Source organism: Mchenga conophoros, linkage group LG16, assembly GCF_057382185.1.
Source record: "Mchenga conophoros isolate Kocher_MC1m ecotype Shallow Benthic linkage group LG16, M_conophoros_male_GT1.1, whole genome shotgun sequence".
In the NCBI taxonomy this organism is placed as follows: Eukaryota; Metazoa; Chordata; class Actinopteri; order Cichliformes; family Cichlidae; genus Mchenga; species Mchenga conophoros.
The window spans coordinates 16,043,486-16,070,028 of record NC_140541.1 but is presented as its reverse complement, the minus strand read 5'-3'; the positions used below and the strand labels follow the sequence as shown (position 1 = coordinate 16,070,028).

Here is a 26,543-nt window from a genome sequence, read left to right as displayed (position 1 = left end):
CCTAGAAACATTTTACAAATATCTCAGTTTAACTGTTCAACAAAAAACACAAAAGTGTAAAAACAAAACAAAAATAGGATGGAAGAGATCTAGAGGCATGTAACATGATTTTTTTCCATCTTGGTATTCTCCATCTGTCCCATCAACACGTCTCCTCTTATACAACAAAATAACAAAGTGGACTGGAAATGTTTTATTGCATATAATTCATTCATGAGAGTGCTTCCCACGCACTGAGGCAAGACTACGCTGGGAGATGGACGGGGGGCCAATTAATTCACCTCTGAGGGCATCTGTGGGGAAATGCCAGACATGAGGCCTGTAGCCGTGACAGATCGACATCAGCTGCTAACGTCTACGACAGCTTTGTGATTGTGCAATATTCTCATTAAACCTGTACTTGAAGAACAGTTTGCTTATGAGTATTTACAGGTTTGAAATATGTGTGAAGTGAATGTTACAGTTTATTTTTCTGGCTAATTGTTATCTTAATGACAACATTTATAACAGCTTATAAGGGTGTGAAAAAACGGTGACGTGACCATTTTTTCATCAGTGCTTTTTTGTTGTTGTTGTTGTTCCTTCTAGCGTGAAATTTGAATGCTTAAAAGTAAAAATGCCATGTGTGTCAAAAGTCGTCGTAGCCAGTTCCTGTCAGTAGGGGGAAGTGTTGCATGTATATTCATTCATAGAGTCAAATCACTAGAATAGGTTTCATTCAACAACTCTGATTTCCTCTTTCTGTCTTTTATTTCCCGGATGATACACATAATACTTTATAAACACATTGAAATAATCCAACGTGATACCACAGTATAGAAGTGTAATGCTTTGTATTTCTAATTTAAGTTAAAGGTTTCACAATAATTAACTTTCCTCATTTTTCCTCATGACCAGGCAAAATCTAACAATGTCATTTCTTGTTTTGTGTATAAACTAAGTTTGCACTAGTGTTAGTTTAAGTGGCACTGGTGTAAGTTTTCCACTGTTATTGACCGTATGTACTTAAAATACAAAAGATACTGTATACTGTGTCCTTACAGCTTATAAATTCATTCTACATTTGGTTAAATTAATTCCACTGATGCTCTAAAAGATGAAGAGATCAAAGTGATTAGTGGACATAATGTCTAGCCAGACACAGTAAGTGTTATTTGTTTTACTTTGTAAAAGTAAACTAAACTAAAAAATAAATAAATAAAAGCAGTTTATGTTCTAGCTCATTTTCCTCATTTTCAGCTTTGAACTATGTGTAAATGCGTCTTCACACAGCGGCTCATTTTACAGCCACTCGCTCCACAGTCTGCTCGCTAATTAGCCTATCTCTGTGGCTGTATGTGTTTCTCTGTGTGGAACAAACCAAACAGGCGCATCGTTTGAAACCATTCATCTCCGCTCTCTCGCTCTGCTGTCATGGCAACCGTGTATGACTGGCACGAAACACACTGCAGTTTTCTGAGCTTTAGTCCGCGCGGACGGTTCAGCGTACTCTCGGAAAGATGAGTAAAGAAACCAAGGAAGCAGGGCAACCACAGACTGCAAGGTGAGGCAGGGAGCCCGAGGGTATTTACGCTAATTGATTTATTGGCGTACGCGCCAACTGTTGATGCACCCTGTTAACAAACTGTCCGTCGTTTATTTGGATTAAGAGATGCTGGACAATTTAGGAAAAAAGTCCCATCTCTACATAGGCCTTACTGCTTTATTTATTCGGCAAAGCTGTCCTCTTTGCATGAGCCTATTTTCCACTGCAGAAACTTTCCAGGGACCGTGAACCTTTGGGGGGATTCACTTCGTTTACATGGCTGGAACTGGATACAAATAAGTTAATCTAAAGCACTCATAAATAAACATACAGTCCATGAAACAGAAACACATACCTGCCACATAGAGCAGGTGTATAAGAGACATGGAGATGGCCAAGTTATAGGTACTAGAAAAAAGAAGCACCCCTGATCTGGACAGGGCATCCCAGAGCTTGTTATTCTTGCATAATTTGCCCATACTTTTATTGTGCTATTCCTTATATTGTGCTATTCATTGTATCTTAATATATTGTATTGCTAATAGTTTAGTCTGTTTTTGTTTTTGCTTTTGTTTTTCTTAATGTTACTGGACTGGAGCAACCATAACCCACATAATTTCCCCAGGGATTAATAAAGTATTCTGATTCTGATTCTATTTTAAATAATCTTGAGCAATTTTAAAACAATCCCAATGTGGATTTTATTTGTTATAGTTTTCTTCATTTTCATTGTATCATTAAAATGTGTGAAACTGTTTTCTGCTGAGTGTAAAGGGCTTGGTTTTTTGCAGCTTTTTTTCTGTTTTCTCTTTACAGGAAGCTGTCGCTGCATCCCTTAACAGTGCCCCTGTTTCCCACTGCAAGCAAATACCTGCAGGAGAAATTGGACCAGGCTGCATACGACATGCACAGAAAAAGAGTTAAGAGAAAAGTCTTTGATTTTTACATTTTTTTAAAAAACATTTGTCATCATTTTCCCTGTTTGCCCATATTCTAAATGTCTTGACCTTAGGTTGTTTGGGGGGGTTTTTGTTACAAACTAATCTACCTTTTTGTTTTATACAGTTGTTTTAAAGTCAGGATAATCACGGTTTACCGCCTCAGACAGACATGCATGTGGTTTTTTCCCCCAAGGTGATGACAGCAAATCCAGTGGTAAACACGGGACCACCAAAGACATATAGTCACCTCACTCCCAAGCAGAAGAATCACAAGGTTGTCCTTTGAGTGAGAAAACATAAGAAATTTAAATGAATAATTAGAATCACAAAATTATTTTTACCTCCAGTCAGTGTAGAATAAAGTATTGTGAAGCCTGAAGTGATCCAATGTAATAACAATGTTTTAGAGTGACTAAAACACAGTTTTTACATACATGTAGTTAGAATAACCTCCTGTAAATGTGACTGTTTCTAATCACATTTTGTTGAATTAAGACTGAATCGCTGAGGATGCTGGAGATTCAGAGAGAAAACAATAGGCTTAGAGAGAATATATCACATATTATGAGCACACCTGGAAGAGTCGACAACTGGAATTTCTATGAAAAGAAAAGGTCAGTTAAGTTTCGTAATAACGGTGTCAGAACAATAGGGTTTTCAAAGAAATAAGGCGGCTTAATTGTGCTTTCTTTTTCTTCAATATAGCCCTGGGAACAAAAATCAGCAGCTGGAAATGCTCAGAATTGCCCAAGAGAATCAAAGGATCCAGCTTAAACTGAGCCAGTGCAAACCTTTCTATGTGAGGGCTTGGCACGAGGATTGGCTCAAAACTACCGAAGTGATGGAAAGAATTAGTCACTATCCTCATGACAGAGAAAATCAGCAAAAGGTGTCCTTTTCTTTCTTCCTTAAAGCTGCATTGCATTCCTTAACTTCTATGCTCTATATGCTTTTGTTTCACACTATATGTACAAATCAGATAAAAATGTGAACACCTGATCTCATGTGTCACTGCTAGGGACAAGAAAAAAGCAGCAAGGTAAGCAGGAAATGTGGTGCAAAGCAAAAGAAGAAAAACGAGCAACAAGGAAGAGGATACAGGAACACAGATACCTTTAAAACAAATGCACTACCAAATGAGAAAAGGAATGAAAGAAAGAAATCACAAGATACACCCTAAAATTCAAAATAAATCAATTAAAGCAGTCATTCTATTGACAAGTCACATGTTTTTGATGTATTTAAAAATGCCAAGGACTCCTAATAAACCTAAAAATAAAAACAGGAAAAATGTTAATGCAGTATTTGTTATTCTGTGATTAGGTAAGCAATTTTAAATGCAGTTTTCTTTTTCCTTTTTTCATATTGTTACTTTATTTGTATTTCATTTTATCCTGACTTCATTCTATTATATTTTTACTTTCAGAATACTTCTTACATTATTAAGATATTTGTTTAGTCATTAGTGTTTAAAATGTATTTCTCTTTTATCCCTATACCATTCTGCCGATTTATTCTATTTGTTATGCATGTATTGTGTTTATTTAACTGCTGTAAGATGAAAGGTGTTCCTGTTGTATCTGTCTTCACTGTTGTTAATGTGATGACAAATAAAAACAGGGGAAATACACTGAAATAACATATATTATTATTGTTGTTGTTGTTGTTGTTGTTGTTGTTAGGTTAGGCGGCCCGGGGGCCAGGAGCGTCAACGTGGAACTTTCTATCACGACGTAGTTTCCTTACGGAACGGTTTAGCGGAGCACTCATTGCAGAAAGAAGCCGCGGGTTTGATTTTACGCAGCTAGCGAGATCTCACGTAGTGTTTTAGTGCATTGCTTCCTCTGCTTCTTAGAATGACACACTTGTGATAGTCAGAACTTTTGACAGTCCACTTTTAAAAAGTCAAAATGAACCTCGACAGACTCAGAAAGCGAGTGCGGCAATACATCGATCAGGTAGGAAAAAATATTAGTTTCTGTGTTGCTAGCTTACGCTAGCTTTTTTTTTTTTTTTTTTTAGCACGTTTGGTGTCAGTGGTAACGAACTCTTGCTGTTTTCCTCTTTAACAAATAACAGCCAGTGAGCAGCTTGACATATATTTTGGAGACTGATGCGGTGCCTTTGTGTGTTTGTTTACAGCAACAGTACCAGAGTGCTCTATTTTGGGCCGACAAGATAGCATCTCTCTCTCACGGTGAGCAAATTACGGTAGTTCTAATCTGTCTGTTAGAGTAGCATTACTTAACCTGTCAGCAAAACTAATGATGGTGTGTGTGGTGCTTCATGGGAAGTGGTTACGTTTTCCTGTTACGTTGCAGCTGAAAGAAAGTTTTACTAGCGGTCTGGGCGGATAACAGATTAGCATCCTAGCACATCTTCATTGGTGTGAAACCTGCCAGCGATAACTTCCTAACCTCTAAAACTGATAACCCTATCGACTTTGTTTACATACAGAAGATCCCCAGGATATTTACTGGCTTGCTCAGTGCCTTTATCTGACCTCACAGTACCACAGAGCCTCCCATGCCCTCCGTTCACGTAAACTTGACAAGGTGCGTTGCGTGAGTGTTGAAAAGTGGGTGATTGCCTTTATAACCGTGTTTAGTACGGGGGTGGTGTGTGTTAGAGTTAAACTGTTTGTCATAAAAAAGTCAGCAGCATAATGTCAGACCAAAGTTTTAAACATCTCTTGTCTTCTCTTTAACAGCTGTACGGAGCTTGTCAGTATCTTGCTGCAAGGTGTCATGTAAGTAAATGGAAGATGCACAACATGCCAGTTGTTATAGCCTTTTCTGCAATCTTCTAAATTGCAGATAATCGATTAGATCTGTCATTTTTAATGCTTCTTATTTGTTTCTGCTTTTTCTAGTATGCTGCCAAAGAGTTCCAGCAGGCCTTGGATATCTTAGATGCAGAAGAGCCAGCAAGCAAAAAGCTTTTGGACAGGAGTGGAAAGGAAGACAATGAGACATCAGAATCAACCAAGGATTGGGACATGTCCCCTGCTTCTGTAAGTCTGGGTTGCCATGTGGTGTGTATGTTTAATGAGTTATATTTTTAAATGATTTGACCGCTCATTATATCACAGCGGAGTTGTAGATAGAAAGCCCTGTACTGCCCTATATTGCACCTTAATTTGTTTTTATATAATTGCGTGGAATGAGTCTTGAGTTGAATGTTTTTAATAGGCAAAAAATACATAAATAAGTAAATGACGAGTTAAATTTTTTCTTCTTTTTTTTTTTCTGCTGGATCTGAAACTTGATCCGATCTGTGACGAAAAAAACATGATCCGGTCCAAACCGTGAGACTTTTGATCCGTTGCACCACTAGTATACAGTGGAATAAACAGTTACTGATGTGTAGTAATGACAGAGAGTAAGAGGAAGAAGCTCCTCATCATTCTCTCTGTTTTGGCCTTAAGGGAGCAGAAGCGCTTCCCAGACCTCAACAGTGAGAAGAGTCCATTGTTGGGATGGGAGAGATCCCTCATAATCTTCTTGGCTTTGGTCTTGCACCGCTTAGTGTAGTTAATTGCTGTATGTGTGACGATGTTCTTGCAAACTTTCATTCAGATTGGCCCACCTGTTAGGGAGGAGATGGAGGTGCATACAAACATACATAACAGTAAGAAGATAGTTGATCTTGTTGAGGACTTTAGGAATTTTCGTAAAGCCCCTTACTTTTTAGCTGCGGACAATATTCTACAATACTGACTTAGTGTTATGTTTGTGGCCTGATCACATGTAGTAACCAGTTATATTGTAACCTGTTTGGGTATGCTTAGAAAAAGACACTTAACGTTGAGATAACTGAGTGTTAGATTATTGTATAAAATAGTGCTGATTGCATCCTTTGGACATGCTCTGCCAGCTGGCGTGGTCTTTTCACATGACCTCACGAGGGAAAATTGAATACAGAGGAGACGGCGTCAACTTCAGCTCAGCTTGTCAGTCTGTTAAACTGCTGGAGCACCTGACTCAAGCACACTCTCCTTCGCACAGACATCATTTACAAAAGTATTTAACAACTAACCAACAACGAGAAACCATTTGATGCTTAAGAGACACAGAGTGACAGTAGGCAGTATAGCTTTGGTTTTTTAATATGAAACTAATTCTTTCAGCCAGGGGCCATATAAAAATGACACCCTGAGACTGCTTTTTAGTTTTAGCTTTCTTTTTTTCCACTGTGATATTGTTTCTGTCACTATTTAGCTAATATGAACTAATTTTAGTCTGTTAGCAGCAATCAACCTAGTGAAGTCACAGTCTGTACTGGACGAGATGGTGCTAGACATGCTCTAAAAACAGTCACTTTTAACTTAAAACACTTATTTTTTGTAATTCCAGCTTCACAGACAGTGTTAGATTTGTGACAGTCAATTAGAGCAGGGCTCCATGGTGGAAATTACCTTAATACATGTAGAGTTTCATATCCAGTTTAAGTAAAAGTGAAATAACTGCTTAACAATTTAATTTAACAAACATAATCGAGCCTTGTAACTCTCCAGGAACTGAAACTGAGAAATATTTTCTATCTGCGATGGTGTATCTTGGGTTGCTCTTCTTTCCTACCATGTAAACATCTTCCATTTCCATTCATCGTTTGCTCTTCCTGTGTTATTGAGTACAACTAGTGAGTGCAGCGAGCGGTGCTCAGTTGAGTCATTTGCTCACTTTTGGTTTGCACATCACCAGCTGATAGTATCTTCTCTTATGTCTACACAGCTAGGTTATACTTAATAGTATATTTGTACCTTTTGTGAACCACATTTTCTGTTTCCACCTTTAGCGAAAACCATTTTCATGTGCAGTGAAAGAAGCGTTCGGGAAGGGTTGAAACATTTTAGCACAAACAATGTCCCCCCAGACTCTGTAACTCTCCTCCTTTGGACTTGAGATTAGTGAATTCTATAATCTATTTTAAAAACCAGTTACCTATGCTCAAGTTCCTCAATAAGCACCCACACTTCAAACAAATTAAGAATGATCAAGGTCTTCAAACATGTATTGAGGCATGAAGGATCCTTTGTACCAGTGAGTTATGTCCCTGTGCAATCCACACAAATTCTGTTTGTAGAGAAATAGCATAAATTGTTCTTTCCTTCAGGATGTGAGAATGATCTCAAAATGCTGTCCAGTGTTGTTGTGTATGGAGTATTAACACTCTATGAATTTATGTCCAGTGTCATAGACTCAACCTTTCTTTCTATTCATCTTTGCTCCCAATGAAATATTTCAGATCAGCAGCTCCATCTGCCTCCTGCGGGGTAAGATCTATGATGCCATGGATAACAGACCACTGGCCACCTCCAGCTACAAAGAGGCCTTGAAACTGGATGTGTACTGCTTTGAAGCCTTTGACCTTTTAACGTCCCACCACATGTTGACTGCACAGGAAGGTGAGACTCTGTGGCCAGCGTGTGCACTAAGAATTCCATTTTGTGCACATTAATGCCATAATAATTCCAGTAGTTTATAACAACGCTGTACGTTTTCATCTTTCAACAGAGAAGGAGTTCCTCGACTCCCTTCCTCTGAGTCAACAGTGTACTGAGGAGGAAGAGGAGCTGTTACACTTCCTTTTTGAGAATAAATTAAAGAAGGTAAGGGGTTATGCATTTAGTTTAACAACTGGATTTTAACTGTGAATTTATAAAGTTGGGGGTATTTTTTCCCCCTCTTTTCAAGGATTGCAACCAAAGGCCCAACGCTAACAGTGAATTTATGATTAAGGATATTTTTTGTGATATCAGCTCACTGGTTTGCCATTGCTGATAACAAATTATAGAAAAATGATCTCTATGCAGTTATTATAAGCATGAGTGTGTAGAGTGACTGTTGTCTGTTGTTGCTGTGTGATGGTTTTGTCTGTTTTCACACCATCTCACATTTTAACCTTGCTATGTGCTTTCACAGACATGAATTTGACACATGCTCTCTCTGCTTTCCTCTGCAGTATAACAAGCCCAGTGATTTAGTGGTGCCAGAGATGGTCAATGGTCTTCAGGACAACTTGGATGTCGTCGTGTCTCTTGCTGAAAGGCATTATTATAACTGTGATTTCAAGATGTGCTACAAACTCACATCAATGTAGGTGTCCCAGGGTTTTCATTTAGTAGTAGCAGACTTAGTGCCACTGTAGAATCTAAGAAAATGAAATCTAGCTGTAGATTTTGCTCTTTAACTACGCTAGATTATATTTGTATACATTTAGATTTATGAATGACTAGCAAATACATTTTTTGTGACTTCTGATTTTGGTGATGTACCTGAAGTACACCTGTTTTGATTACAGGGTAATGGTTAAAGACCCCTTCCACGCCAGCTGTTTGCCAGTCCACATAGGAACACTGGTGGAGCTTGGAAAAGCAAATGGTAAAATATATACACGGGTTTATTCATACAGCATGTTTAGTTTGGTTCCCCTGAATATCAGTTTAATGTTTTTGTTTTGTTTTTGTCCGTGCAGAGTTGTTTTACCTCTCACACAAACTTGTAGACTTATATCCCAACAACCCAGTAAGTTTTTTTTTCATTATTTGATCTGTTATACATTTTTTTCCCCCAATTATTTTGCTGATAACTAAAAACCTTTTAACCAGGTGTCTTGGTTTGCTGTGGGTTGCTACTATCTCATGGTTGGCCATAAAAACGAACATGCTCGACGATACCTCAGGTATTTATGTTGCCTCTTAAAGAGAAATCCATCCTTTTTGTTACAAAAAAAAAAAGTTACTGACAGTTTATGTTCTGGTCTCTCAAACATATTTGCTGTTGTACATCTCCTTAAGCAAAGCCACCACTTTGGAGAGGACTTACGGTCCTGCATGGATTGCCTATGGGCATTCCTTTGCGGTGGAGAGTGAGCATGACCAAGCCATGGCTGCCTACTTCACTGCTGCTCAGCTGATGAAAGGGTAGGTTGATGATTGATGTGTCAGAGAATGATCCATACGCATGTAAAATGTTTGTCTGTATATAGCTGCGGTTGGTAAAGAATTTTGTTAAAACTTTAATTACAAAAGAGTCAAATGTTTCTATCATGTCCTTTAAAAACCTCAGCAGTATCCAAGCATAATGCCATCCAGGTTGTGTTGAACATACATATATTTTTGCTGTATTTTTGCCAGATTACATGCTGAGAGCCACGAGTATAAAAGCATTTCCTGCTATTGACAAGAAAAAAATATTGGCTTAAATGTCTGCAGCCATTTTTGCAACCTTTTATTTGTGTGTTTGTGGTGTTGTTTTGGGGTCATTGTGACATTCCTGCTTTACATTCATGCTTAAGTGCATGCTTTTGACTCCTTGAATCTTTCTAGACTATAATGGTGACTAAGAAACACAACATACTGTCACATGTAAAAGTCAGGTCATGTTATTGTTGAGTATTCTGTGTGCATTGACGTGCTTGTAAAACATGAGATGAGGATAGATTCAGCTTTCCTGTTTCCTGTACTCTGTTACACAGGTGTCACTTGCCCATGCTCTACATTGGGTTGGAGTATGGATTAACCAACAACTCCAAGTTAGCAGAACGTTTTTTCAGCCAGGCTCTTAGCATTGCTCCAGAGGACCCATTTGTCATTCATGAAGTGGCAGTGGTTGCATTTCAAAATGGAGAGTGAGTATGACGGCACAAACACCCTTAAACTTTTTGTTGGACACATTTAGGATAAATGTTGTCATCAGCAAATGGATATTGGTATCATAAACTGTATAGAATGGATGGGTGTAATTACGCTCATGTCTCCTGTTGGTCTGCAGCTCTGCTTCGGTTTACAAATTCAAACAAACACTGTGGTATGAACGAGAGTTAAAAATGGCCCAAATTCTTTCATCTTAAATAAAATGATCAGTGTGGCTGCTCTTCTGGGTGTTACAGTAGAGCTTAACCACCCAAGCATCTATGAAAAAGAGGATTTAAGAAGTTTAACAGTTACAAAATTAGCTCAGCAGTTTCCACCTGAAGATGATTATACCATGTTCTGATTGAGTGATTTCTAAAAAGCTCAAATGTGCTGTTCTGGTATCACTTCAGACTTGAATGAAGACAGAAAACTAAACAACAGCAATGTTTGTACATTGAAGTTGATCTAGGTGGTAGCTAGCTACAAAGCTATGTAGCTAATTAGGATATTAAAAACACATTAGCAAAGTAGTGATGGAGGATGAACATTAACTTTTTCTACTTCAATAAAACTTAATGTGAGGTTTCCCGGTGGGCAAAGAAAATGCAATCATAGGGCAGGTAAAGACGCTTAAAACAAACTCCAGTCAACAGAACATCTGTAATGATCCATCCACAGCACGAGGTTAGACATCAACATTTTTGTGCGTGTTTTGCATTACTTCCTTTGGAAAATTGCTAAACCTCAGCTTAATCTACCCATTCAAACAGCCTAAAAATGTGATGCACATGAATAGCCGACAATGATCAGAGCTTATTTTTAGAGGGTGTTTATATTAAATTAAACAAAGATGTAAAGCATTACAGCACATTTAAAGGACGACAGCCTTAATGAACAGAGTAGGAGCTTGGCCCCGTAAGCAGGTTTTGGTGCGTCACTTAACAAGCAGATAATTAAATGAGGTAAATTTAGCAGCTAGTTACCAAGTTTTGCTGCCTTTGTGAGCACCCAAGTGTACACGTACACACATACACAGATATCATTTAATTATGCATTATTTTAAGCTTTAGTTCATTGAAGTTGTCTAAATCATGTACAGTTGTCATGAAGGGGGAGTTTATGGACAAATTGCTTTTTGTGACCTTTTGTTCTGTAAACATGCGAGTTTCAACTGTAATGTTGGAAATCACTGGACCGTGACAACAATTTTGGAACCAGCCTCAAGTAGCCATCTGAGGAAGTCGTTGCATAACGTGTGTTTGCATTTATGTAATCTTGGTTTTTATACAGTCTTGGTATTTAAGTACAGTGTAGGAACCATGTAAGAGATCTAAGAGATGTTGCAAATTTGAGTAAATCCTAATGTATAGAGTGCACTGTTGTCATGTGTTAGTACACAGATTGCAGACAGTTATTTAGTTGCTTTCTAAGAACATTTTTGCTGTTTCAGCTGGAAGACAGCAGAGAAGTTGTTTCTTGATGCACTGGAGAAGATCAAAGCCATAGGGAATGAGGTAACAGCTGATTGTTTTAACTGATACCATCAATGTGATCCATGTCTTGAAAACTTAAGTCTTTGCAATATTTTTGTAATTTTGTTTTTTTAATTAAAGGTTACTGTGGACAAGTGGGAGCCTCTGTTAAACAACTTAGGTCATGTATGTCGGAAACTGAAGTAAGTACTACTTAATTACATCAAGACTGTATTTGCAGACTGTGTTATGTCTCATTGCCATGGTACATGATACACTCAAAGTTGATTTTATAGTTACTGATTAATTTCGCTACATATAAATTGGAAAATTATATAGCTGTTGTTATTCCATCAGCAAACATAGAAATGGAAAGTTTTGTAATCATTTTAAATGCACTATTTATGACATGTAAAGCCTGCTGATGATGTTTGGCTCACTCAGTGAGTAACAGCTTTGCATGTTGCTGTGTTTGTTTCCTTAGAAAGTACGACCAGGCTCTGGAGTACCACCGTCAAGCTCTGGTGTTGATCCCTCAGCACGCCTCCACCTATGCTGCGATAGGATACGTGCACAGCCTCATGGGTGACTTTGAAAGTGCTATTGACTACTTCCACACGGTAAACTTTAAAGGGATCCGTTGGTTTTGTTCCTTGTTTGTCTTTTAGTAAGAGGCACTCACAGGGAGTTGGAGTTCCTGTGGGTTCTTAACAGTCTGAAACAAAGTTACTAAAATGAATCTCTCATAAGATTACTGTGTTACTGGTATTTTAGGTAGCATTTTTAGTAGGAAAGAAGGAATAATGTATAGCCTATGAGATTTTATTTTATATTTTTTTAGTTAACCAAACACGTACACCAAAAAAAGTACACAAGAATAATCTGACATAAACTATACACCGTCTAGATATCGTACAGGTTCACTTAAAATATAAAATGACTTGGCTCCAAAAATTTGACTTCTATCACAAGTTAATAAGATAAAGTAGCTATATTATAGTTGCATCTTAAAAAATATAATATTGCCCAATGCAGAGAGGTATTTTTGATTTAGCAGTGACTTTGTTTTGGGGGTTTTTAAGCCACAGATATAATGCATGACTTTGATCAATGTTTGGTTTTAATTCTTATTTTAGCTCTTGAAACGTTCATTTTAATTCTTTATTTGTTGTTGAGGGTGCTGTCCAGAATACTAGCAGCCATTAAAATCACATAATTGTATTATTAGCACATAAAACATAGTCAAAACAATCTGTTTTTATCATTTAAAAAAAAGGGTTAAAGTAGTTTGTTGGGGGGTTTTTGTCTTTCTTTGGCAGGCACTGGGACTGAAAAGGGATGACACTTTCTCTGTGACGATGCTTGGCCACTGTATCGAGATGTACATCGGTGACACTGATGCATATATAGGTTGGTTTCAATTTTGGAAAATATTTTCACATTTCTTATGTCTCATATAAAGTAAATTGTTAAAGAATTTAGCTGTAAAAAATATTCATAGTCACCTTTTTTTATTATCTAAAAGGGTATTTCCTTTGTGTGAGATTAGGCACCTTCTTAGGAACCTTGTATTTGTGATGCCACCATAGACAATAAAAGGGTCTGGAGGCTAGCTGTGGTTGCAAAAAGACTTTCTCAGGAAAAGCATAATCTTCTCTAATATTCTCCACTGAAATCCAAAGCTATCTGCAGCAATATATTAATAGCACTATAGACTAAAGGGGTAATTATAAAAAAATAGATTTGGGCTTTAACTGTCCTTTTAAGTCTGCGTAATTGTAATTACATGAGTGATATCTGCCTCAGAAAATGAAGTCTTCCTGTTTGTTTCTGCTAAGGCACAGACATCAACGATAAGGTGCGAGGCAACTTGAACACTCCAGCGCTGATGAAGATGCTGAACACCTCAGAGCCTGATGACCTTCTAGCCACTCCGAGATTGGAAGACACTAGCATCATGTCTTTGGAAACGCCTATCCCAAATCAGGACAAGATGATGCTGGAGACGCCGCTTCGGCTCTCGTTAACCCTGGAGTGTGACATGTACGAGAGCGACGTGATGTTAGACACCCTATCAGACACCAGCACGTGATCTCTGCCACGAGGTGGAACTGTCGTGGCAACAGGGTGGCATAGGTTCACATATCCATGCCCAAGGACAACACAAAACCTTAGCACCTGCTCTTTACCAAAGGCTTCCTGAGGTTTCCCCGTCTTGTGCATAGTATTGTTGTTTCTCTAAGCAGCAAAACACAGAAGAGGCAGTTGTGAACATTATTAACATGAGTAAGTATAGATTAAATCTGATACGGCACCTGCTGTATTGCATATTATGTTTGCATGAATGCACTTTAAAAGGGGAATACCTTGGTTAAGGTGCTTAGTACGTGGCCTAGCAAAGGCACAGCACTGGACCTTGGGTTAAGACACTGGGATCATGTGTTCCTATGACACTTGAATGAATAGGGGAAAGAAGCCACACGCCTCACGTCATAAATTAAAGACTACAGTTCCTGTGGCAGCGCCCCCACCCCCAATGCTTAACCTGTGGATTTTCAACTTGAATAAAGAGCCAGCTAACAACAAGCCGTTTTTGGTGGGGGAAAGCGTTTTGATTATTCTTTCAAGAAACAATGCATTTATCTTGAAATAAAGAAATGTTGAATAACACCTAATCATTTCTTTTTTTAATTATTACTATTGATTTCAAAAATCTACTAAACACAGTTGGTTCGGTGAATAATAATGAGAAGTTTTTAAATATTTTTCTTTTTCTACACATTTGTTTACTAAGTTGTCAAAGCTGAAATGTTGTAGATTATACGTTTGGTGGTTGAAAGAGTTCTTTGCAACTTAACACGAAAATTTGTTTGCTCATAAATGTGTTCAACTGAACCACTAAACAGAGAGATTTGAAGGAACAAAACACATTTTATTGTGTGGGTTTTGACACCTCGTCATTCACAGCTGAGAATGGTGGTGTTTGCAAACAGTAGGGACAAAATGAAACCTGGTATCACAAAATTAGAAGTAGGAAACATTTGGCTTGTTTTTCTAGTAACTTCTCTAAAAAGCAACAGCTTTTGTTTTCTCCATATATATATTTAGCTCTGTGGAATAAAAAAAAACAAAAACCATTGTGGGTGAGAAGTGTTTAAAACTTTTAAAAAGCTGATTGGAAAGGCAGGAATCTGCTGCAGATCAACAGCATTGAACTAACCTGCAGCATTGAGCAGCCACTCACGTGTCTTATTCCAGTTAAGGAGAGGGGTGGGATCTCTGAGCTCCAGTGAAAACACCGAACTTGTCTCCATCGCTTCTCTGAGAGCCACAGGACAGATAGGGTTGTGCTATTTACCGTGGGGTCCTTCTGTTCAATGGAGAGCGTGGAGAGATGGGCTGCACTCCAACTAAGTCAACCGGCATTTACACCCACGATAAGGTCTGCCGGTGTTGTGCCAAAAAGTGATTGCCTGCCAAAAAGTGATTTCCAATGTTTCCGTGTATTTTTTATGTGTAATATCTTTACGTATGTTGGTAAATAGACTTCGGTGAACAGCGTTTACAAAGGGGTTATATATAGAATTAAAAGATTATCTGTTTTTTCAAGTATCTTTATAACTCTGTGTTATTGTACTCACATTATAACCAATCCGGTCCTTTTCCCCCACTTACAATATTTTTACTGAACTATTGTAATATTTGCTGCCATTTCTGCTGTCTTACTCTTACAAAAGACATTTTTAATGTTAATGAGATTTTTTTTTAACTGCATAAATAAAGGTTCTATAAAAGTCACTGCCAAAAACTGATTGCGGCTTCTACCTTGTTACACGAATGTTGTTTGTGGCTCAATATGACTTTGTGTCATCCATGAGGGATGCATTTGACATATGTTTCACATATTATAGGCCATCAAGTTACTTATAGCAGTTTAAATACGAGCAATCAGTTTTTGGCAAATACCGGAAATCAGTTTTTGGCAGACAATCACTTTTTGGCACAACACCGGGACTTGGACACCTGCTCCACTTTTGTCCCCAGCATGAAGAGCTCAGAGTCGACACCAGAGGGACCTCGGCTGTGTGCAGAGACCAGAAGCAGCAAGGAAACCTTCCTAAGTAGTGAGTGTGCTGCCAACCTAAGTTCAGTGCTGAGTTAAAGAAAAAAACTTGTTTGTACTTGGAAAGAATAAAAGTACTTGTTTATAAAAATAGGTTTGAAAAAGTGTGAGGTTTATTCCACTGTGGACAAATTCGCCAGTTTGCCGTGTGCACATCCATGCCGAGTCCGATGTGAAGAGATGGCTTTGTTGACCTTTTTGCAGTTCCCTGTCGAGACATCCACGGGCGGTCAGCGAGCCAGTCTTCCTGCCATGAATCGTGGGAGTTTTGCGGGCAGCTCATCGTCTGCGAGTCAGTGCGACATGAAGCCCACCTCGGGATCCTCACAGTGACACCGAAAGAGCCTGTCTTATAGAGTTACATACACACTGCGTGAGTGGGAGTGTGTAATTATTGCAAGAACTGTTTCTTACGTACTTTTCGGTACTGATTAAAGACCGTTGTGGATGCTTAAACTAAATAAATGCGTTTTTCAACCAAGTGGATAGTTTCCCTTGTTTATTTATAAAATTGTTTATTTCTATTATTTTAGTTGTTTTGCTTTTTTTTTATTTTAGTTTTTAAATTTTCTTTTCTTTTCTTTCAGTTGTTGACCAAGCTAGAACAACAGCTCCATACAGGGAAACTACGTAAACTTCATACCATAAAACCGCTTAAAAACAGAGAGAGAGACTCCAAAAAGGCTATAAAAGCGATAACAATGTTTGTTGATTAAATAGTTTGCCGCCTGTTCTTTCGGCCTTCGGGATATCAAAGCTGTCTTTTCCAGCCTCTGTCCGCTCGCGACATCACTGTATTCTCGCGAGCACTCGGTGGCTTAACGCGGGCGAAGAGAAGGGAGATGGAGAGAGATGCGGTCTGAAAAGGACCAGATGACCGTGGGCAAGGAGAAAAGCGTCGTCGAGATACAGTTTAGGGACATCCCAAGAGAGCAGGAAAACACTTCCGGCAACCCTAAGCAGAAAGAAGAGAAGAAAGAGGTGTTTACAAAGGTGGGTAGCTGAGCTTTTGAACCGTGTCGCATTGTTTACGCTGCTTGGGGGGGGCCGTCATGGAGGAGACGCGGAGGGATCGTTTCAGCACCGCGGACAGCGACGAGAGTTTGAGGCAGTGGATTCACGACGATCCCGTGGATTCACCCACTTACAGCCTCCTCTCAGCTTACATGTCACGTTTAAGTCTGATTTCATTTCATGTAACGACTCTTCACGTTGGTATTTTATGATGACATTCCCATGTAACGTTCAACGGAATGCAGAATACGACTGCTGGCGATTCTCAAAACTGTCTCCGATACACTTCTTGTTTTCAGCATGCATGCCCAGTAACCCCACTTTTAGGCCTTAATATCATTCCCGTGTTCTTTGAATGTAAGAATTGCTGCAGCAGACACTCAGTAATTGTTTAGTGTGTTGGCTCCCATCACTGCTAATGTTTTATTACATCGCTATATCGTGTTTGAGCCTGTTTAAATTCTTTGTTGAGTTAATATTTTCATAGTTTCAATGACTGCGCATTTGCCTCAAGTAGCTCTTTGGTGTCAAGTTTTGAACAACATGAGTTTATATGGAGGGGGTTTTTGGGGTATGTATATGTTGTGCCTTTGTAAAGTTGATGGATTTATTTATCTTACTGTATTTCTGTGTAAAACAAATGTTAAATAAAAATAACAAACATGCAAACATGCTTATAGGTGGTGATTCGAAGGCTCCCACCCAACCTGTCAAAGGAGCAGCTAGAAGAGCAATTGAGTCCACTTCCATCTTATGACTACTTTGAGTTTTTCCCAGCAGATCAAAGGTATCAATATTTTCTGAACTAGGTGATTAAAAGTTCTGTTTTCTTACAAATGTAATTATGAAATTTTGGGATGCCATTTTCTCTTCACAGTCTGTACCCCCACCTGTTCTCCAGAGCGTATATCAATTTTAAAAACCCTGAGGATATCCTGCTGTTTAGGGACCGATTTGATGGCTATGTCTTCATAGACAACAAAGGTACTTCTTGCCTGCTTTTAACACATTTTAACTTTATTGTCACTGCATCACTGTTGGCACACAGGGCCACATTATCCTGCTATGTTAAATGCAAATAAAAGCATGTTTGCTTTACGGTTACAGGATAATCTTTATGGGCAAAGAGGTCACTTTAAAACTTTTGTTGCCATTGTTACTATCTGATAGCTAGTCTGTCAGTGATGGGCTGCTTTCTGTTTCAATATTTATTCAGGCCAAGAGTATCCTGCAGTCGTAGAGTTTGCTCCCTTTCAAAAGATTTCGAAGAAGAAGCTAAAGAAAAAAGATGCCAAAGCTGGGAGCATTGAAGAAGGTAAAATACATTAGAGTCTGTCCTGCTCTAAAGCTGTCCTAAATACAGTTTGTCATTCTTACATGGGTTTAGGATGTTCAGAGAATCAAAAGTGTTTAAATAGGACACATTTAGGTCAGAACTTGTTAATTTAGTATCTGTTCCATTCTGGGTCAGATCCAGAATATAAGCGGTTCTTGGAGAATTACTCCTGTGACGAGGAGAAGTCTATGGCCAACCCTGAGACACTGCTAGGAGAGATAGAGGCCAAGACCAGAGAGCTCATAGGTACAGTAAAATATCTTCATGTGTCCATCTGCCTACTAATAGCGTACCACAGATTTTTATATATTGATTAACTGATTCTATTGTTTCTTGATTTTAGCCAAACGGACGACACCGCTGCTGGAGTACATCAAAAATAAGAAAATTGAGAAACAGGTAGGAAGGCGAAGCTATCTCCAAAGTGTTTTTGAAATGTGAAACATCTATTTCAAGCTGTCCCATCTTCCTCGACAGAGAATAAGAGAGGAGAAGAGAGAGGAGAGAAGAAGAAGAGAGCTTGAAAAGAAGCGGCAAAGGGAGGAGGAAAAGAGAAAGCGGCGGGAGGAGGAGAGACGCAAGCGAAAAGAGGCAGAAAAGCAGAAGAAATTGTCTGACAAAGACATTAAAATTAAGGTAGCCAGTCAGCATAAAAATCTCATTAAATAACCATTGTTGTTTAGATCATGCAGTGGCGTGTAGACATGGAGTTTTTTCTGTATTATTTGTGCTCCTTCAGCTCCTTAAGAAAAGTGACCGGGATGATGATGTGGATTCAGACCGAATGAAGGACAAGAGTGACACTGGAGAGACAGACAGAGGCAAATGGGAGAAAACTGGAGGACAAATAAAGTCAAAGGACCCCAAAGACAAGTAAGGACTGTGAAATCATTCAGACATGTTGACTGGTTTTGATTTTGGCTGACAGAATTAGATCACTACTAGTTAAAATACGGCACCCCTATGGACAGTTTTCAGACATATATATGTACCAAAACATAAATCAATACCGTAAATATTTTGATTGCATTTAACATAACATATTAGCCGCAATATTTTATGTATTCTAAAGGACAATCATTGATCTTTGTAGCATTAATATACAGTTAATAATTACAAATTGTATTGCAGAAAAACCAAAAAATACTTTTAAAAACCTTCCATGATGTCTTATAATGCAAATCTTTTGCAACTAGCATCCTGGTGTCTAACCTGGTGTTTCTGCAATCTATATTCTGACCACTAGAGGTCAGCCTGAGAGTGACAAGGAGCAGCGAGAACAGCATGGGCGCAGGCAGAGAGATAAGGATCACCGTGGGAAAGATGAAGAGAGGAAACGACAGAGGCATCACTATGAGTTTGACAAGTTCATGCGGCGGAAGGATGAGACCAAATGGGGGAAGGGCTACTGCCAGGACCGAGCAAAGAAAGAAGGACACCATCATGGCTATTCCTACTGTCCTGACAGTGGAGACAAGATAGGAAAGGAGGAGAGAGAGGACCTGGGTAACAGGAAGGAACGCCTCCGAAACAAGGTGAGCGAGAAGGTGAGCATGAGAATGGGGAGAAGGCGATCGCTGATTGTTTCATCACTAATTTGTTCATCTGTGTAGACTTGTTTCAGATATTGATTTATGTGTGACTGTCTCCATCTGATAGTAGGCCAGCTTATGTTTCTTCCAAGCAGGCCTGTGAAAACACTATTAAATGCATCATAAACAAAGATATCATCAGTGGGTTTTTCAACTTTTTTTTTTGCTCCTGCCAGACTCTCAGACCTGTGAAACCCACACTGTTGTTTGAAGGCTGTCAGTTTCACAGCTTCATTTGTGTTTAGAGCTAGGTGTCAGTTAGTGTAGCCTCAGGCTTCAAGCAGAGATGATGCCAGCAGCTGTAAATTCACTACTTATTTTTGTTTGCTTTTGTTCTTTTTCAGCCACATGGTTTTCAACCCCCAAAATAACAATTTTTAATACCCTATTATTTGAAGCAATTTACCAGATTCTGTGCAACTCCCACTGGAATCACAAAATACTTCAGTAAATGGTAAATGGCCTGTATTTATATAGCGCTTTACAAGTCCCTAAGGACCCCAAAGCGCTTTACATATCTAGTCATCCACCCATTCACACACACATTCACACACTTCAGTAGAGCTTTATATGCAGCAGTTTCACCCAAAAGAACTGTGAACTTGCTTTGTTGTGTATGAATAAGCAGATCCCTTTTAGAAATTGAATGAATGGTATTTAACCTTGGAGATAGTTACTGCAATCACCCATAGTGTGCACTATTGTAATCACAAATTGCAAGTAACCACACATAGTAGGTAGGCTCAGTGTAATCAAGTTGCTACTATATAGCGTATCTCCCATGTCCCTGCGCTCTTTTCTCCCTGCAGGACCGTCCAGCCATGCAGCTCTATCAGCCAGGTGCACGCAACCGGAAGCGCATGAGCTCGGCAGGCAAAGGCTACGACTGCATCCCTGTGGGCCACTCGCCTGAATCCAGGACGGAGCACTGTTATGAGGTTGCGACCATGGCAACGGGGCTGGAGAAAGGTTTTGAGAAAAGTAAAGATGAGCAGTGAGCAGTGTGGACGCTTTAAGGGGTAAAAACGAGTTAATTATTCATCCTTCACCTAAGTTGGTGGTGACAGATTCGACTGGTTATCACTGAGCTTTCAAGATGAGTATACCCCGCTGAGAAAGAAAAATCACTTCAAAAGCAGCCTAGTAGTAATTTTTCTGTGTGTTAGGTGTGATGAAATTCAGAGATTTGGGTGTTGGTCAGGATTCTGTTTTGGGGTTTTTTTGCCTGCTCGAGCATGAAGACTTGGAGGAAAGAATACCAGAATGATAGCACAACAGTGAAACAAATCTTTTTTTGTTTTATGCCCTGCTCTTCCTGTGTTCTCATTCAGAGATTGGCGCTATAGCTGCTACTGAAACTGCTCTGCTAGCTACTTTCAACTTCATCAGCACTTGAGCCAGTTATGTGTCATTCTGTGTAGTGATAATATTGAAGTGTGATCCCTGTGGGAGGCAGCTAATTGGCAGCATCCATCAGTAGTTTACTTGTGAGACCATTGCCTCATCCTCTGCATCCTCTATAGTTCTCAGATCATGTATATTTTATAATGCTCTTATAGATTTTATGTAAACTAAGAATATTGCAACTAGAACGTATAGAAAATGGATGTAAACAATGCCAGGCAGGAAATTTTGTGTGTGTTGTTGTGTGTAAAAGCGAGCGAATGAGGGGAAATGTTCCATTTTACTTGCGTGTCTTAAATTTGGTCCATCCTATTTTTCAGGCGTCTCTGTCTCTACAACAGAGATCCTGTTTTTGCGTGTGAGCCAAGCTTTGTACTTGATCACCCAGGAGCCAGGAAGAACACATTCTCTACATTTCTATAAAGTATTTCCTATAAATAAATTACGTAAAATTGCAAAGTATGGCACCAATGGGTGACCACTATTAATTTTTTATGCTCTTTGCATGGTTTTCTAATAAAGCCATCAACTAAATGTAATGGGGAAGCTACAAATATTCATTTAAAAAGCCTTATATTTTTGTTTTTGTTTTTGCACGTGTCCCAACATGGAAACTGACAGTGTTTAAACATGTAATACCTCTTGGATCATTTTGTTGTTGCTTTAATTTTCCATAAGTGTGATAAAATAAAAAGACTAAACCGTTAATTTTTTCTGTTAGTGTGGTTGTCTAACAGTTTGGGTGAAGCCAGATTTACCTGTGCATAATATGCATTAACAGTTGCTAGTTATGAGTCATTACTGTTTGCATATGAATATAGTTGGTATTCGGTCGTTGCAGGAAGAGTAAAGTTGGTGAAGTGAGACTGTTGAAGGCTGGGTCGCAAGTGACATTGAAGAAAAGTTGCTCATGCATTTTGTTTTTGCTCTTTCTTCAGAATATCCTCACAGACACAGTTTGTCATCTTTCCCCCAGATAAAGCAGAAGTATCATAATCAACAGGAAACCAGCAGAATAAGAGCACACATGTACATGTGCGAAAAACATGCATTCTCACTCACAAGACTCTTAACAACTGTAATATCACATTCGTGGGTATATGTTCACACTTTCATATAGGTGTTGAAGGTGGCAGTTGGTATTTCCTCAGACCTAAAAACTCTCTCACGATCCCTCTTTATAGTCTTTAGTCCTTAAACTTTGTTATTTTTGCTCAGTTTTTGTTCAAATTTATCCCCCCTCCTCCTCCTCGCCACACACTGGCATACATGTCACAGGTTTTACTTTATGCCTTCTCTCTTCTTTATAATCTCACTTAATGAGCAAAAGCGAAAGAGACACTATGACACTCTGGGAACTCCCAAAGACTTTAAGAAGTTTACTATAAATCTGTACACAAACATAGTGGGTTTTTACATTTCCAGTCTCATTTCTTAGAAGCTCTCAGTAGAGTTCGGTCACACAATGTTTTACTAAATAACCGATTACACAGGAGCGCCATAGCTGAAGTTATTATGGCGAACATGGGAAGGAATAAGACGAGCATGTGGGGGAACGTGGCAAGTAAACGTGTGCTCATAAGCTTGAGGTGAGTCACACATGTCTGCCTTGTTGCAAGTAATTTCCAAGACTGAATCTAATGGGTGGCCGTTAGTGCAGTTGGTAGGATAAAGATTGTCACATGATCCATTTCCTGCAATTCTGGCACCGTAAGTTCAAACCCCCATTTCCTCAGCAGCCTTTCTTAGTCACAATATCTGTAACCCATCTATAACTGACACTCAGATGCCAACTTGTGGCTTCAGCGTGTGTTCGCAAAGGTGAGTTCTCAGCTCTTGTATACAATACGCATTATTTCCCAGTGTGTTACTGAATAAAGACGAGCCCAGTTGTTATTGTTATTATTTTAGATGGTTTGTATTCATTTTTACCTTTTCACTAATAGTAGATTCAACATGATGTTTTGTTTTTTTGTTTTTTTAAATACATGTGCTTTAGTTAAAAGTTAAAAAAGGAAACGATTACGACAGCGTTGAGGCGACAACAGTTTGAACAAATTTCATGAGAGGCAATGTGAGTGAGTTTATGTAATGTTAAAATATAATTCTGAAGAACACATTAGTAAAAATGTGCCTTTATAGTGGTATGAGAAATAGTTTTCAGGAAATGAAAAAGGGTAAGTTACCAAAATGGTGTTGTCGTCACTAACAGTAACAGCGATGAAGTAATAACGTAATTCCCATGGCTTAAAACTGAAAGAAACTTTCAATGACTCAAAGTTGGTGGTCTGTAGATTTCACCTTTCTTTGTAATGTGGTAACTTTGTTCACCACGATTGCCATGCGGGCCATGGCGCGTGAGGAAAAAGTGCTTGTATTCACTGCTTTTGCTGTAGCGTTCATCGTCTCGCAGTTTCAGTTTACGGTTTTAAGCCTTTTAAGGATATTGTTTGCTACAGGTTACAAATCAGCTCCCCAGAGCATTTCACAAGATTGAAAAAAATAAGCCATAGCAACAGTTGGCACTCTGCACCACAAATCATGCATACCTTTTTCCTGTGTGAAAACTCCACCCGACACATGTGCTGCTCGCACGCGAACATCAACACAGAAATAGATTCCTGGAATAAGGGCAAAGGTATTTGTTTCACACCTTGAGATCAATCATTCGTGTTTCTGCAGCAAAATACTGTTTGTAACAGCACTTCAGACAGAGGGTTTTTTTCTTCCCTCAGTCATTTATATTGATGTATGAGAAATGCAGGACATCAAGATGTGCTGCAAGCTGTCAGTGCAAACAATCCCTCCAACTGTACTTTAAATTGTGTATGCAATGTTACACTAGTGCTAAGTTTAGTTGATTTTGACACTTTTGTCACCAGGACAGTTCTGCACTGATTTATTTCTTTTCTCTTTTTTTAGTTGTGCTGTGATTTTCATTTGAGTTAAGATTGTGTTTACACTTTCATTGTTGGGAACAAGTGATGTGGTTTCCAATGCTTGTGTGGGCGAGAGCAGTGTCGGTGTTTATCCATTCGGTGTGCTCATCCATGGCTGCTGTTCAGATGTTAACAAAAAGCTGTTATCATGTAACCAAACAGGGTACAGCACAAAGGAATGGTGAAATGGAGTCATTAATTAAGCTTGGTTACTTTGGCCGGGTACATTAAATTTACATGACTTACTCAAATGTAAATATTTCACACTCAAAATTAAAAAAAGATTTCTGACTTGCCGTTGTAATATTAGAGGCTACTTTCAGCTGCTTGATTTTTTATTTCTTTTTTTATTAAGCGATTGGTGTGCATGCTTGTTTAGGTAAATCCAACATATATATTTTTAGAGTGTAAATAACATTTCTTTACTTCCACCAGTATATTGTGAAAAAACTGACTTGTCTTCTGTGAACCTCACAAGGCTTTTCTGAACCCTTGCACACAGGTGACGAGAGACCGCTCGCTTTCAAACATGAAGGTGAATTCCAGCAAACTAGACAACGCCACGATAAACTTTCTGCAGAATTCTGGCGCCGCCATCTCTATCTCTATTTTGTACATATTCATCACCGGCATTAACTTGGTGGGAAATGGCTTGTCCATGTGGCTTCTCCTCTTCCGTACCTCTCCCAAGTCTCCTTCCATCATCTTCATGATAAATCTTACCCTTACCGACATGGCTCTCGGTGCTGCTCTGCCCTTTCAGATCTCCTACCAGCTCCAAGGATATCAATGGAATCTGGGACCAAACATGTGCAGGTACTTTTTATTAAACTCGGACATTAATGGGACAGGGGGATTATTGATTAATCTGCAGAAAAAACTTGCGTTGAAGACAACAAAGTTATATAGATATATCAAGGTATATATATACATGTGCCACAGCTTTTCTTCTATTACACTGATTTTATACAGATATTTCAAGGGAGACAGAGCGTGACAGTCTTGATGCTATGACAGTGAAAGTAGTCACATCTTTAAATAGAAAATATACGAAAGTGTAGTCGAGATTCACTTCATTTTCCTGAACCTGTTACTGATTATTTTTTTACTTCAGCCAGCAATTAAACAGAAAACGTTTTTTCTTTCTTCCCATTTACAGTTTTGTGACCCTCGTTTTCTACTCCAATATGTACTGCTCCATCCTTACAATGATGGCCATCGGTATCGACCGCTATCTGGGCATTGTCAGGCCCATGCTGTTCAGGCGGATCAGGAAGAAGAGACTGATCGCTTTTATCAGCTGCTTCGTCATGTGGGGTTTGGTCCTGAGCACTCTGTATCCACTGATGACGACAGACCTGACCTATCGCGTTCCTCAGCTTAACATTACAACCTGTTTTGATATACTGAAGACAGAAATGCTTCCATCCATGGCGGCCTGGGCAGCCTTCCTCTTCAGCATGGTCTTCGTTCTCTTTCTCTTTCCGTTCTGTGTGACATCATTCTGCTACATCAGTGTCATACGCAAGCTGGCCAGTGATTCAAAGACATCCCAGAAAAAGAGAGCAATCCGTCTGGCAGTCATTGTTCTCTTAGTCTTCACATTCTGCTTTGGTCCAAACAACATCCTCCTGCTGATACATAGCGTGCTGAGACTCTACTATAAGAAGTCTATCTACACAGCCTACAAGCTGTCTCTGTGCTTCAGCTGTCTAAATAGCTGCCTCGACCCATTCATTTACTACTTTGCATGTAAGGACTTCAGACAAAAGCTGAGAGAGATAATACATCTGCAGAGTTTGAGCAGTGGAGATTCAATGAAGATGGAAAATAAAGAGACGTTGTACTCTGCGCAGTGAGGTCAAGAATGAGCACAGAGAAAGGTGTTTTTGAAACCACAATCACCACAGCATAGAGCGAGAATGGGTCAAAGGGGAAGAAAGACTTCAGAAAGGAAGTCAGAGCGGGTTACTCTGAGTCAGAGAAGCTCTTTGTCTTGAGTCAAATCTCAAAATCATTTGTGCCAGTTGGGGTTTTTTTGTTTGTTTTTTCTTTGTGTGTGTGTATAACAGAATAAATGAACATGAAGAGCAGCTGTGTGTCTTGGGTAACTAGTTATCATCCCTGCATTAGCTTTCTATTTATTTTAAAGAATCCATCACCTCATTACAAAGCACATTTGTCATAGGTGGAAAACCCTGTTTCCCCTTATTATTTCTGATCTGACTTTAACAAATGCAGGATTTGTTAAGTGGATTTTCCAAGCCAGACAGAAATCTGATCATGAGCTGGAATAATCCCAATCCACAAAAGACAGACCCCCACAATCACTCGGGCACAAAGAGTTTCTGGCAAAAGCCTGGTGCCACAACCCACAGGACACCCCAGGGGTCCCTTGTCCTTGTGCCACTGCATCAGAAGTGGTTTGGCTGACTGATAGGGATCTACACAATCTTATGCAGGTAGTTTTAATGATGTAGTTTATATGTATATATCTATATTTTAACAAACATTCATATAACAGTTGTTTTTAGAATATATGTAGCATGTGCAATTAT

General features: G+C 39.0%; 4 protein-coding genes across 7 annotated transcripts; all 4 read left to right on the top strand.

Moving 5' to 3' along the window:
* The first annotated feature begins 1,424 nt into the window (after positions 1-1,424).
* Positions 1,425-3,852, top strand: cfap97d2 (CFAP97 domain containing 2). The gene is made up of 6 exons (XM_085249705.1): positions 1,425-1,543; positions 2,342-2,444; positions 2,660-2,740; positions 2,962-3,080; positions 3,172-3,355; positions 3,485-3,852. Exons 1-6 carry the CDS (start codon positions 1,500-1,502, stop codon positions 3,644-3,646), a joined length of 693 nt encoding a protein of 230 aa, XP_085105831.1. The 5' UTR covers positions 1,425-1,499; the 3' UTR covers positions 3,647-3,852.
* A 359-nt stretch (positions 3,853-4,211) lies between these two features.
* Positions 4,212-16,595, top strand: cdc16 (cell division cycle 16 homolog (S. cerevisiae)). Of its 2 annotated transcripts, none has more exons than XM_085248796.1 (19): positions 4,212-4,424; positions 4,609-4,663; positions 4,927-5,021; positions 5,177-5,215; positions 5,339-5,479; positions 7,714-7,873; positions 7,983-8,077; positions 8,431-8,564; positions 8,770-8,849; positions 8,944-8,993; positions 9,077-9,150; positions 9,266-9,391; positions 9,946-10,098; positions 11,556-11,619; positions 11,719-11,780; positions 12,062-12,197; positions 12,897-12,987; positions 13,416-15,701; positions 15,905-16,595. In XM_085248796.1, the coding sequence occupies exons 1-18, from the start codon at positions 4,377-4,379 to the stop codon at positions 13,667-13,669; spliced, it is 1,857 nt and encodes a 618-aa protein (XP_085104922.1). In that variant the 5' UTR covers positions 4,212-4,376; the 3' UTR covers positions 13,670-15,701; positions 15,905-16,595. The 2 variants fall into 2 exon arrangements, with proteins under 2 accessions (XP_085104922.1, XP_085104921.1); XM_085248795.1 differs by having other exon boundaries at positions 4,213-4,424; positions 4,924-5,021.
* On the top strand, positions 16,527-21,754 carry upf3a (UPF3A regulator of nonsense mediated mRNA decay). 2 transcript variants are annotated; one of them, XM_085248798.1, is made up of 10 exons: positions 16,527-16,693; positions 17,395-17,501; positions 17,592-17,698; positions 17,931-18,029; positions 18,186-18,296; positions 18,394-18,449; positions 18,528-18,686; positions 18,790-18,923; positions 19,297-19,585; positions 20,452-21,754. In XM_085248798.1, the coding sequence occupies exons 1-10, from the start codon at positions 16,553-16,555 to the stop codon at positions 20,638-20,640; spliced, it is 1,392 nt and encodes a 463-aa protein (XP_085104924.1). In that variant the 5' UTR covers positions 16,527-16,552; the 3' UTR covers positions 20,641-21,754. The 2 variants fall into 2 exon arrangements, with proteins under 2 accessions (XP_085104924.1, XP_085104923.1); XM_085248797.1 differs by having other exon boundaries at positions 19,297-19,597.
* Positions 21,755-21,888: 134 nt separating this feature from the next.
* Positions 21,889-26,078, top strand: p2ry8 (P2Y receptor family member 8). 2 transcript variants are annotated; one of them, XM_085248800.1, is made up of 3 exons: positions 21,889-22,635; positions 24,488-24,801; positions 25,145-26,078. In XM_085248800.1, the coding sequence occupies exons 2-3, from the start codon at positions 24,515-24,517 to the stop codon at positions 25,842-25,844; spliced, it is 987 nt and encodes a 328-aa protein (XP_085104926.1). In that variant the 5' UTR covers positions 21,889-22,635; positions 24,488-24,514; the 3' UTR covers positions 25,845-26,078. The 2 variants fall into 2 exon arrangements, with proteins under 2 accessions (XP_085104926.1, XP_085104925.1); XM_085248799.1 differs by lacking the exon at positions 21,889-22,635 and adding an exon at positions 22,642-22,867.
* The last annotated feature ends 465 nt before the right edge of the window (positions 26,079-26,543 follow it).